This window comes from Phaethon lepturus, unplaced genomic scaffold, assembly GCF_000687285.1.
Source record: "Phaethon lepturus isolate BGI_N335 unplaced genomic scaffold, ASM68728v1 scaffold22383, whole genome shotgun sequence".
NCBI lineage: Eukaryota > Metazoa > Chordata > Aves > Phaethontiformes > Phaethontidae > Phaethon > Phaethon lepturus.
Genome location: NW_010530023.1, coordinates 11,003 through 23,256, shown reverse-complemented (window position 1 = coordinate 23,256; position 12,254 = coordinate 11,003). Strand labels below are relative to the sequence as shown.

Sequence of the window (12,254 nt, the reverse complement as noted above, 5' to 3'; positions counted from 1 at the left end):
GGCTGCGTGCCTGGCCCTCCCCGCCGCGCTCCCCGGGCTGCCAGCCTCTTGCCCCACTTTTAAATTGAGGCCACCCGGGCTGAAGGGCCTTGGGCAGCTGTGACAGGCAGTGCCGGTGGTGCCAGGTGCCGGGACATGCCGTACCGTGTCCACAGGCGCCGGACCCCGTCCACAGGCACCCTCCCCAGCCCGTGAAGGCCTTGGCATGCCCGAACCGCTGCGCCTGGTCCTCTGCAGCGAGGGTGGACGGCCTGCAGGCTGCTCCCTGCAGGCTGCCTGCCCCGCTGTCCCTGCAGGCTGCCTGCCCTGCTGTCCGCAGCACAGCCCGATCTGACGCTGACCCCGTGCACAGCTGTGCCTGGGCTTCCTCGGTCATCGCCGCCCAAAGGCGTCACTGCAGCAGCAGAGCTTACTCTGGCAGCCCTGGCACGTGGGGGCTGTTCTCAAAGTTCGGAGTGAGACAGTGCTTTTCTACCTTGGGGAGAGATCCCTGACGCCTGCATGGTACCGAGTGGGTTCCGTGGTAATGGTAATTTGTGCACAAGTATGCTGTGAAAATAAGGTCTCCAGATTTCCCTGTGGGTTCAGGTTATTCCAGTTACTAGTCAGAGACTTCTGCAAGTATGCCAGTAATGTTCAGGGACCTAATCCCAGGAAAGAGATGAAAAATAACCCTGAAAAGTATTAGCTTAGTGTGAACAGTAGATACCTAGGCAATTCCCAGGGAAGTGTACAAACCTGGTGTTTGCAGCAGAGCATGTAACTCCTGTGTTCCTTCCATCCTCTGTGGGGCGAACCCCAAGAAGAGGAGAGAGACTCTGACTCCCTGTGTCTTAGCCCTTCTGCATATCTCCTCTCTCACCATCCTTGTGCTCTTTGGGATTTGAGGAAAGTAAATGTGTGCTTCAGCTCTCCTTGAAAATTATCACCAGGAAGCACTCGGCACAAGAGAAGCATTCCTTTGTATGTGGCACGCTGGTCTGATAACTAAGGCTTTTGCCTTCCATGAGAGTGAGCTTTCTGTTGAAGCCAATGGCTTTGTCTTGTGGGAGCAGAGGTTGGATGGATGCTTCTACAGTGCTTGTTTCGTGTGTTCTCTGCCAACGGTAGTGGTGTTGGGACTGGCTATAGGGCCAGGGCTCTTGCTCCTACCAGCACATCTGCCGTGTGGCAGAACACACCGGTGAAACTGTCTGGTTCCTGAAGGAAGCTGGAGATGCTGATGTCCCTAGGGAGTCCTCCTTGAGTGAGCTCTGCCCGTTGATTTTTTATTTTTTCTCTTGACTGTGGCAAAGGGGTTTGAAAAGAGAGGACACAGGAAACAGCAGCCAGTGCCCCTTTATTTCTGTGACCCGCAAAGTAATGGATGGGGGAGCTCTTGTAAAATCATAGAATCATTTAGGTTAGAAAAGACTTCAAGGTCATCTAGTCCAACTGATGATTCTCCTGTGGTGCATTGGAGTTCATGCATAAAACATGTTTTCCTGGAAGCTAGTTTGCATCCTTGAAATACAAGCCTGAGCTCTTCCTTAACACAGACTCTTTGTGACACAGTTGCTTCCAGTCACTTCAGCTTGGACCATGAGTGCTGGGCAGACTCCCCTTCCCCAGCAGCCTGCTGCTGCAAACGAGAGCTACCAGAGTGTTTGGCTTTGGTTACACTGGGACAGCTTGGGGATTTTGATCTGACCAAGTGTGGCAGCAAATGCTGCCAGGGGCTTAGGTGGGCGAGACAAATGCAGTACAGAGCACATCCTGCTTCAGTAAAATAGTGAGATGCGGGAATGCAAGGGTTTTGCAGATGGCACTGAACACTGCAGTATCTGGGGCCCTACGCAGGTATGCAGGAGCTTACTATCTGTGCTGACAGAGCCTGTACCTCCACGGATGGAGGGCTAAAAGCTTTGAGAGTGAACTGTCCTCTTGTTCTGTTCCTCTTCCAAGAATGTCACAGAGCCAGGAGAGTGCCCTGCTGAGTGCAGGTAGCAACAAGGTTGGAACAACAGACCTGTGAGAGCGGGTCCAGAGGAGGCCCCAGCAATGCTCCGAGGGCTGGAACAGCTCTGCTGGGAGGACAGGCTGGGAGAGCTGGGGGGGCTCAACCTTGAGCAGAGAAGGCTCTGGGGAGAGCTTAGTGCAGCTGCCAGGGCTGAGAGGGGCTGAGGAGAAAGATGGGGACAGACTGTTTAGCAGTGTCTGTAGCGACCGGACAAGGGGTAATGGTTTTCAACTAAAAGAGGGCAGATTCAGACTAGATGGAAGGAAGAAATTTTTCCCAACGAGGGTGGTGAAGCCCTAGTCCAGGTTGCCCAGAGAGGTGGTGGATGCCCCATCCCTGGAAACACCCCAGGTCAGGCTGGACAGGGCTCTGAGCAACCTGCTCTGGGTAAAGATGTCCCTGCTCACTGCAGGGGTGGGACTAGATGGCCTCTGATGGTCCCTTCCAACCCAAACATTCTATGATTCCATGAGGGTGGGGGGGCTCTGCTGCGACTAGCCACGGGGCCGCTGGCATGTGGCTTACACTGCTAAGGGATTTTGTCTTTGCAGAGCTTCCTGAGAGCTGGGCTGACATGCAGGAGCCGCTGCTTGAGGGGATGTGCTTCACACTCAAGTATTTAGGCATGACGCTGGTAGAAAAACCCAAAGGCGAAGACATGGCTGCTGCTGCCATCCGCCGGATCGTTGCCACGGTGAGAGCTGGCCCTGGGGCCCGGCGGTGCCGGGGTGGAGAAGAGCCGATTCAAAGCACAGCCCTTGGACTTTGGGAAGTGTCCATGTCCCAGCCCTGAACCCCAGCGAGGGACCGTGCTGTTCCCAAGAGGAGGGTGGTGTGCGGGAGGCTGGCTGGCCTGTGTGCTGTGAGGGAAGCTCTGTCTTCTTGCAGGACAGCCACCGCTGCCTGCTCCCACACCGGGAATGCAGCTAGGAGCAGAGCTGCGCCTGTCACAGCATAGAGAGGAGGGTGGAGTATCGGGGAGGGTGGGGTCTGTCTTCTCCTGCATGCATGGCAGTAGTGTGAATGGATTCCGGGGTGTTCTATGCAGGGCACGCCCGATCTCCAGGCTCTGCGCAGGAGCCTTTGCAGCAAGGGTCCAAGTGGGTGGCACTCTGTACAGAGTCTGGGGGACTCCTGCCAGTGAGGGGAGGTGAAGACCCTTGCCTGATTTGCAGAGATGTCTGGTGTCTCCCTACTGCCAGGCACGGGTGGGAGCTCGCAAGTTCCAGAAGGTGATTCTGACAGTGTCTCCAAGGGGCATCTCGCTGCAGGATGCAGACACAAAGGAGATGGTTGAGAACATCTCCATCTACAGGTGGGCATGGTGTGTGGGAGGGCCTGAGTGTTCCCCAGCAGCCAGCTGGAGACTGATGGGATCCTGAGCAGCCATGGAGGGCTGGGCCTCCCGTCAGTGGTACCTTCAAGCTTAGGTCACCCTTAGGCCTATGCCCTCTCCCTGCTGTGCCCCACAGCACTGCCTGGGGCTCAATGCAGGCAACATCCTGGGTGGCCTTGAGTTCTGCGTCAGTCCGTCTGTTTTTCCCTGGGCCCTGCTTGTCTCTTCTGGCATTCAAGCAGGATGTCGAGGCTGATGGCTGGAAAGCCCCCCAGCTAGGGCAGGACTGCACGCCTGGCCCTCTCCACTGACACAGGACTGCCCTTCTGGCTGCAATGGGATGAGGGTGCCATGGACCGCAGCTTGCTTGGGCTGGCTAAATAAAGGCAGTTGCTGAGAGAGCTGATGCAAGGTGTTTTTTTTTTACTGCTGCCAGCTGTGCTTTGGCTGGGTTGTGTGTCTCTGGGTGGTGGGTGTGAGAGGAGCATGGCTGCAGGGTGGTGGCTAGATGGGAAGCAGAGACATGACATCTCCTTGGTGCAAAATGTTTGGGTCTTGGCACCAGAGCTGATGTGCCAAGGCAGATCGTCCTACTGCCTGGCATCCAGTTGTGTCATTGGAGGCAATCACCCACCCTTTTGTCTCAGTGCTTGAGTTCATACATGGGGTTGAACTGGGCATCAGAGGACTGAGGAGCACGCTGGGGCAGCGCAGGAGGGCATGCCTGTGGATGCAGTGGTCTCTCACTAGCTGTAGGTACCAGGCAGCCTCTGGCCTTGCTGTGGGGTTAGGCTGCCTGATCATCTGAGGCAGACAAAAGCCTCAGGCTGTCAGCACTGCTTGTTGGTGTGCTGGAAGCACAGCAGAAGACCTGTGCTGGGGGACCCTTATTGCCCTGAGCAGCTCTTCTCTGCCTGCAGGATCTCCTACTGCACAACAGACAAGCTACAGAACAAAGTCTTCGCTTACGTTGCCCAGAGCCAGGAGAGCGGGGCACTGGAGTGCCATGCCTTCCTCTCACCCAAGAAGAAGATTGTAAGCACTTCCCTTCTGCTCTTGGCTCCATGAGGTAAGGGGGGGAGCAAGGCCCTTCCTTCTCCCTTGTCAGAGAAGGCCCTTACCTCTCTGCACCTCAGCAGAGATGGAGCCAGGGAGCGCATGCATGCTCACACACTGCAGAGGCGAGTGAAAGGAGGTTCTTCTGTTCCAGCTCCTCTGGGATCTCCTCTTGGGGATGGCTGGCCCACGCAGGTGGACAGACACAGCATTGAACTGTGGCTTTCTGTGTGTGTGCTCTGCGGGGAGAGGCATCGAGGGAGGCCTGGGTGCTCTCAGATCTTGTGGCAGTGGGGTTGTCCTGGCTTAAGGGCCCAGGGTGGAAGCAGCCATTCTCCCTCTTTCTTGTACACAGGCCCAGGCTGTGACTCTGACTGTGGCCCAGGCCTTCCAGATGGCACTGGATCTCTGGGAAGCAGCACATGCAGGTAGGAGGAATTTCTCAGACATGTTCCTCTGCCTAGCCCTGGGATTGGGGTCTCCAGTGTGGGACCCTGCCTTGGGCTGTGTGAAAGAGAGATGGCTCACTGCATGGCTGGTGAAACATACCAAGCAGGGAGAGTGTTGTCCCTGCTGTTGTGTTCTCTGCCACTGCCCCACTTGGGGAACCTGCCCTGTCTCTGGCTGGCGTGGGGTGCGAGTGTCCCTGCTATCCATGCTGAACTCTTCTGCATTGCTGAGCTGTAGCACAGCTCAGGGCCCTCTGGTACCTGCCCTGAGTGGTGATCCCCCACCCTTGTCTGCACCCTCCCCTAAGCACAGCAGGGGTATCTGTCCCTGTCCCTCACTCACAGTCCTGCCTGTATATCCCCTGCTGGGCCTTCTCCAGGTTGCAGGCACTAACTCTGCTGCTTTTGCCCTGTCCCAGGCTCTAGGCAGGAACAGCCCCTTCACTCTTCATGTGTCTTGGAGAGCAGTGAGCCCAGCAGACCAAGTGAGCCAGCCCCCCCGGGGAGCCCTCCCTTCAGACACCAGTTTGGGGTACAGTATGTGCAAGTCTGGCCCATGCCCAGGGCTCTCACACTAGAGCAGAAAGAGTAACACGCCGCTCCCTCCTCCTGGCCTTCCAAGACCCTGTCGATATCTGCACAGCCTCCCTCGCACATGGTGGCCTGACGTGAAGAGGGGCACTCTGTGCTCTGTCGGGCTCACAGGGCAGGCACAGGTCCTCAGGGGTTTGCTCCAGGAGCTCTCCTGCCAGGCCCAGCATTCCAGCAGCTCTCAGCCCTGCTCTGCTGGCACTGTCAAACAGGGAGCTGGGACCTGCTCTGCATGCTTGGTGCCATGGCTAGGGGTGAGACATTGCCTCTGAAGGAGAGGAGCCTTTGTCTGGCCACCATCGTACCAGCCTGGGCTAAGGCTCGGCCCTGCCCACCTGCACTACACCTACTGCATGTCTAGAGCCCATCGGAGCATTGCCCGTGTCGCTGTGTCCCTGCCCAGGAGCCTCTGGACACTTGCTCCTTGGCCTCATGCTTCCAGCACTGGCCCAGCCTGGCAGGGCTTGGGGTCCTCCTTGCTTATAGCCTGCTCCTGGGTGGTCCTCTGCCTGGCCTTGCGGCTGCCAGATGAGCTCACGCTGCTCCAGTCTCCGGGCCAAGGTGCGCTGTGTGCAGAGCGGCTGGCTCAGCGTGGCAGCTCGTTCCCCGCTCACAGCCTGTGTTTGGTGCTCTGCTGGCTGGAGGGGATGTGAGAAGAGCCACGGTCTGCCTCTCCCCTTGCGCGGCTGTGTGCCTGAGCCCTGAGGATTTCAGCAGCCCAGCTCTGCCGGTGCCGTACATCCCCCCACTGCCTGGAGGCACCCACTGTCTGTGCCATGCCTGCTGGGTGACTGTCTTGTGAAGGGGCTGGGGACTGCCTGGTGCTCCAGTACAGGCTCTGGGCAGCCCACTGGGAGAGACCTGCCCAGGCAGTGAGGTGTCATGGTGGGTTTTTTGTTTGGTTTGTTTGTTTGTTTGCCAGGAGGAGGAAGGGGAGGAGGAAGATGACAACGCTGATGAAACCTTGTCTGGGTAGGTGGTGAGCTGCTGCTTGTGTTGAGAGATCTCTCTGGTGAAACCTGTCTTCTTTCTTTCTCCGTGCCCCATGCAAGGGGAGTTGCTGGCATCATGGGCATGGTGGGAGCATGGAGGAGATCTGCATGGGAGGAAGGGGAAGCTTCTTGCTACTTCCTCTGCCTCTGTCAGCTAAGAAGTCGAGTGAACAGGGAGCTGAGCTGTGGAGGGGCAGATATTGCAGTTCAGCTTTTGCAGCAGAGCTGTGGGGGACAGATGCTGTCCCTCAGGATGTACCCAGAGATGTTACTTGTTCTGTTTCTGCCACTCTTTGCTGAGGCCAGCCTGTCCAGACATGCTTAGAATCACAGAATCGTTTAGGTTGGAAAAGACTTTTAAGGTCATTGAGTCCAACCATAAACCTAACACTGCCAAGTCCACCACTAAACCATGTCCCTACGTGCCACATCTACTCATCCTTTAAATACCTCCAGGCATGGTGACTCAACCACTTCCCTGGGCTTGACCACCCTCTCAGTGAAGAAATTTTTCCCAATATCCAATCTAAACCTCCCCTGGTGCAACTTGAGGCCATTTCCTCTCATCCTATCGCTGGTTCTTTGGGAGAAGAGACCAGCCCCCACCCCACCACAACCCCCTTTCAGGCAGTTGTAGAGAGCGATGAGGGCTCCCCTCAGCCGCCTCTTCTCCAGACTAAACACCCCCAGTTCCCTCAGCCACTCCTCATCACTCTTGTGCTCCAGACCCCTCCCCAGCTCCGCTGCCCTTCTCTGGACACGCTCCAGCACCTCAATGTCTTTCTTTTAGTGACAAGCTTCTCAGTTGGGACTCAGAGTTGTTGCTCTCCTCCCACTGATTTCCCTGGGGCTTGCGCCAGGATGGAGGCCTGGTCATGCTGACTTACGCATGGACTGGGGCCTGGGACTGAGCTTGCTGGTGTCTGTCCTGTGTTTGGGAGCAGCTGATGGTACCAGTCCAGCAGCAGAGGATTAACCCGTAGGTCTTTGCAGAAGTGCCTGCGGTGGTAGGTGCACGGGGCCCATTCTGCTGTGGCCGTTCTCCATGTGCCCGGCAGCTGGCACCTGGCTGGGGTCTGTCAGTGGTGCAGAGCTGAGCCTGAGCTGGTGTCAGCTGGCAACCAGTGCGTGCACAGGCTGGAGCTAGGTATGTGGCCCAGTGAAATGGCAGCCCTTTGTACATGCGGCCTCCTGATGGGAAGAGGAGATGGCTTTGCAGTCTCAGGACAGGCTGGCCTGGGGAAAGGGTTTGGTAGCAAGTGGGCTACCAAACTGCACTACTACTGCACTCCGAGTGCCTCGTACTGCTGTGCCGTGCCTGTGCTGTCAGGGTCATGAGCATGCTGCGTCTCTCAGCAAGCTTTGCTTGGGGGTACGATGGGTGCTCTGTTCTCTTCCAAAGCAGCATGGAGGAGCTGGGGAGGGGAGCCCACAGCCCAGCAGGTAAGTTCTTTCCTTCAGTGCTGGTTTGCCACAGCCCCCAGCATGTCCTCTGTAAGGGGAGGGGGCTGATGGCTCATCTGGGGAGGTCTGCTTCCCCTCCTGGGCCATGCTGGGTTCCCAGCTGCATGCTTCATGGACTGGGTCTTCCTCTCTTTTGCTTTTCAGAGTCAGCACCTCTTGTGCCCAGAGTGAGCTCTCCTACTGCACAGCTACTGTGCTACCGCTTGGGGCAACCCCCAGACAGCTGGAAAGGGCTGGGATGGGTTGGAGACCTCCCCACAGCTGACCCCAGGACTGCTGGCCCCAAGAATCCCCTGGGCTAAGCCAAATCTCTGCAGCAATGGACCAGCCACTCAGGATTCACCCTGTGCCTGCCCCCAGGCCAGCCAGCGCCTGCCCCCAGCACTGCCCAGCAGGCACGGGGTCTGCTGGCACTGCTGCCATGCAGCACACAGACTGCGACACCCGCTCCTCGTCCTGCTCTCTGTCTGCATGAATCGCCTGAAACTGCAGCTGCTCCCCGCTCCCAGCTCGGGCTGGTGGACCGGTGCTCCTCGCTCTGCCCACTCCCAGGGCATGCAGAGCCACCCCACGGGCTGTGAGCCTGTGGGGTGCAGCCAGTGCACTGTCTCTGACCTGCCTTGCTTGCTTCTCCCACCTTGTTCCTCCTGGGGGCAACTGGGGACCGGCTGAGGCTGAGCAGCCCCCTGGAGATGGTGAAGGACTTGGTCAGCATGCGTGACCCTCAGGGAGCAATAGCTCTTGGCCTGGAGCAATGAGCGAGGAAGGCCTTGCCCCTGCAGTTCAGCCCCACGCCCTCTCATGAGTGAAATGAGCTGGTTTTTAAAGGAAAGCTCTGCCTTTATAGGGAAATAAACCAAGTTTTTTACTGTTGTCATCTGTGTGCGAGTGCTGGATGGGGGGCCGTGCACACGTGTGCAAGGCACTGTGTCTCTGCTGCTCTGCCTGCAGTGAGGCTTCCTCGCCTGTGGTGAGGGCCTGGGCTGTGCCCCGAGCTCGTGGAGCCTGCAGCTGCTCTGGGGCTCCCAGGCCTTCCTCGGCTGCTGGTCCTGAGGCAGCCATTGCCCCTGCGCTGAGGGCTGCCAGGGCCTGGGCTGGCCTTTGTTATCTAGCGGGGAGCTGGTCCAGGCTGTGCTGGACTGGTGCATCTTGAGCACCTGTGAACATCATCTGTGCCGATGAGAACTGGCAGCTGACTGTGCTGAGGCCAGGGGGGACACGAGCTACCTGTGTGCCTGCTCTGGGGTGCCTCTGCCCTGCTGCATGCCTGGCTGTGGTCTGGAGCCATGGGTAAGCCATGCACTTGGTTTCCTTCCCCAGACAGCGCATGGGAGGCTGCAGCCAGCAGGACACCGTGTTTCTGCTGGCACGTAACAGTTTGCAGCTGCTTTCTGGCCAAGGACCTTGCTGCTGGGTTCCTGTCACATTGTGGCACATCTCCCCCTGTCCCTTCTGAGGCTGGTGACGCTGGCAGCCCCAGCTGGGCTGGACTCACTGTGTGCAGCCTGGGGCAGCAGAGCTGATCTCCTGGCAAGTGCCTTTTCCCAAGAGGCTTGCACTCCACGGAGGATTGTGTCCCTGCAGGTCAGGCAAGAGCTGTGCACTGTTTTTCGCACTTGTGGTTTTGCATGTTGAGTCCTGGTCTTACGCCTTCCTCCCACAGCTGAGGGCACACAGCAACCTGTAGATGTTATTGGGGTGGTTTGGGTGAGCAGGTCATCGTCAAGTCCTGATCTTCCAGCACTGAGGGATGGCTGACCTGGTGGTGGAGGGGGTTGAACAGCCATCAGTGTGGCTGCCTGCCACACATTGAACCAGGATGCTGGCATCCATGCATCCATACCACAGCCGAGTGCTGCAGGCAGTGCTGAGGGGCCAGAAAAGGCTGCTGCTACTGCTGGCACATGCTGATTGCTTCACTCACGCTTTGCTCTTGGCCTGTGAATGATTGTTCACCATCTCCTGCCGCTGGGGAGGGCAGCGGGCTCTACCCTGCTGCCTGACAGCTATCACCTCTCCAGACAAAAGTACTCCAAGCATTTAGCAGCCTCTCTCTGGGACTCGTGGGGTGTGCTCTTTGCTGTGATTCTGCCGAACACTGCAGCCCTGTAAGGCTTCTTGCACGACTTCATGGGTGCTAGTTCTGCCGTTGTCCTGCCTTTAACCAGCTGTTGCTGCAGTGAGTGAACGGCTTCCCTGCTCCCCCATCTCAGCCTTGTGTGTGCGAGCGCCTTGGCCAAGTCTGTTGTTTTAGTGATGTACAAGCTAGCAATGGTCTCGCCACACCCACGCATGTGCTAACACTGTCCAACATCTCTTAGATTTGTGTGCCAGAAGTGCTCCGCATGAGCCCCACGGCCCCTTCCTTGTGCTGATGCTGCAGGGTGTGTGCGTGTCCTGCCCTGCCTTGGCACCGCCTCACGCGTTTGCACCGTCCTCTGCTGGTGCCTCCAGACTCATTCGCAGGGTGTGTGCTTGTATGTGCCTCACAAAATACCTTTGTCCAACTTGCCCTTCCTCTGCAGCACTCCTCTCTGCAGCTCCCTGCCATCCTGCACTGTCATGGTCTGAGAAAGCAGTGGTGGTTTCGGTTGTTTTTTTGAGGAGTATGTCTTTTTTGCCTCAACATGACACCCTCATTTTATATTTAATGTGACAGACTTTTGGTCTCCTTTTTTATCTGGCCACAACCACTGCATTTTGGCATTTTTTTGGAGCCACTCCCAGGCCCTCAACTCTGCTGGACAGTCATGCTCCTTTGTTTCGTTGTGTGTGCCTCTGGTCTGGTTAAAGAACTCATGATGGTAGGCATGCGTCTGCTCTGACCCTGCAGGATTGCACCTCTAAACATTTTCCAGGGCACCAGAGTTTTTTAAAAACTCTTGTTATTTCCTTGACAGCCCTTATTTTTTTAATGTACCTCTCCAAAAAACAAGTTAGCTGGCAGAACAATGTGGTTTGTCTCTCTAGAGCTATGGCCAGATTACAGTACAGCAGCACTTGGACCCCCCCGTGGTGCATTTGCTGCTCTGGTACCCCTCTCCTCACCCTACCAGGGAGCAGCACAGCCCCCTCCTGCCAGCAGCCTGCTGGGATCTGGCCTCATCCTCCCTCCTGTCCCGGCTGCCAGCGTGTCTTTGCTCTCTGCAGCCAGTTTTGTTTGTGTAGAGAAAGCCATCCTCAGCGGGACAGTCTTTAACTGCAACTTGTCCAGCAGCATAACATGGCCCAGCATTGGCACCAGCACTCCCTCGGCGGCCAGAGAGGTGGGCAAGACAACTGTAGAGGACCTGCAGCTCTTGCACAGCCTGCGAGAACAGGTCTCCTTCCAAGGGCCTTACACGCAAGTTCAAGAAGTCTTGTACATGTACGCGCGCGCGCACACACACACAGAGACTTGCAGCTCCGCAGGGACAATGCTGCCTTTGAGCCAGGATGCTTTTATTGAAAAGACCCTGCCACAGGGAGTTGTTTATCCCGTCCCTTCCCCACCTCGTCCTGCAGTAGGAAATGAGCAGCACCTGGAAGGAAGAGTCCTGAAAGTGCTTTTCTGGGAGGTTTATTCCTGGAAGACGCTGGATCCTGTGATGCTCGAGTCCAGGGCTGCAGAGCCAGCACCCCAGCTCATTGACGGGCCGCAGAGCAGAGCACGGAGGGAGAGCAGCAGCCAGGGCACCAGCCTCTGCAGCAGAGAGCCTCCTCGGATCACCCCCCTCCCTCCTACCGCAGCAAGAGGGCATGCCTGGGCCTGGCCTCGGCTGGGCCACAGCGCAGTGCGGGTAGCCAGCGACAGACTGGTGCCTGCAGACGCCGGGGAGCAAACAAGCACAGGCTGGACATCACCTCTTCACCAGCCTCATGTCATCCTCACACGAGCAGGCAGACGGGGCAGTTAACAGCAAGCCAGCGGTCCACCAGCTCTGGGTGTTCAGGGCCCTTTCCAACGGGTCTGTGGCACATCAGCCAACCTGGTGCAGGCCACGCTCCAGGGGCGGGAGCATCAGTAGTGACCATATCCCCACAAGACTGAAGGAGCCAGGAGCGGGATGCGACGCTGTTGAAGCCAGGGTCGTCCCCAGAGCAGTGATGAGCTCTTCAGCACACACCCTGCCGCGGCTGCGGAGACCCTGCTCGGCCTCACCACATCACCTCCTCCAGGCAGCACCGGTGCCACGCTGCCCACAGGCTGCCCGGCAGCAACCCTGCACACAGCTTGAATGCGTCAGGACAGAGCCCTACCAGGGAAACGGCAAAGCCGCAGCCATGCCCCGGCACTGCCTGCTCCCATAGCTCTGTGAGGCCCACCCCACAGAACGGCTCCTACTGGCACCCTCCGCCCTGGCGGCACACCGCAGGCCGGCCAGGCG

General features: G+C 57.6%; 1 protein-coding gene across 2 annotated transcripts; it reads left to right on the top strand.

The window, feature by feature from the left end:
- Positions 1 to 2,556: 2,556 nt before the first annotated feature.
- Positions 2,557 to 7,866, top strand: LOC104618521 (low density lipoprotein receptor adapter protein 1-like). Of its 2 annotated transcripts, XM_010284141.1 has the most exons (7): positions 2,557 to 2,693; positions 3,202 to 3,314; positions 4,256 to 4,370; positions 4,747 to 4,819; positions 5,260 to 5,325; positions 6,354 to 6,410; positions 7,784 to 7,866. In XM_010284141.1, the coding sequence occupies exons 1-6, from the start codon at positions 2,574 to 2,576 to the stop codon at positions 6,377 to 6,379; spliced, it is 513 nt and encodes a 170-aa protein (XP_010282443.1). In that variant the 5' UTR covers positions 2,557 to 2,573; the 3' UTR covers positions 6,380 to 6,410; positions 7,784 to 7,866. The 2 variants fall into 2 exon arrangements, with proteins under 2 accessions (XP_010282443.1, XP_010282444.1); XM_010284142.1 differs by lacking the exon at positions 5,260 to 5,325.
- The last annotated feature ends 4,388 nt before the right edge of the window (positions 7,867 to 12,254 follow it).

Bases quoted from the DNA above. Each gene is read 5' to 3' on its own strand.
- LOC104618521 (XM_010284141.1), top strand. From the start codon at position 2,574: ATGCAGGAGCCGCTGCTTGAGGGGATGTGCTTCACACTCAAGTATTTA. The intron at 4,371-4,746 runs GTAAGCACTTCC...TCTTGTACACAG, and splicing joins TCTCACCCAAGAAGAAGATT to GCCCAGGCTGTGACTCTGAC. The intron at 4,820-5,259 runs GTAGGAGGAATT...GCCCTGTCCCAG, and splicing joins CTGGGAAGCAGCACATGCAG to GCTCTAGGCAGGAACAGCCC.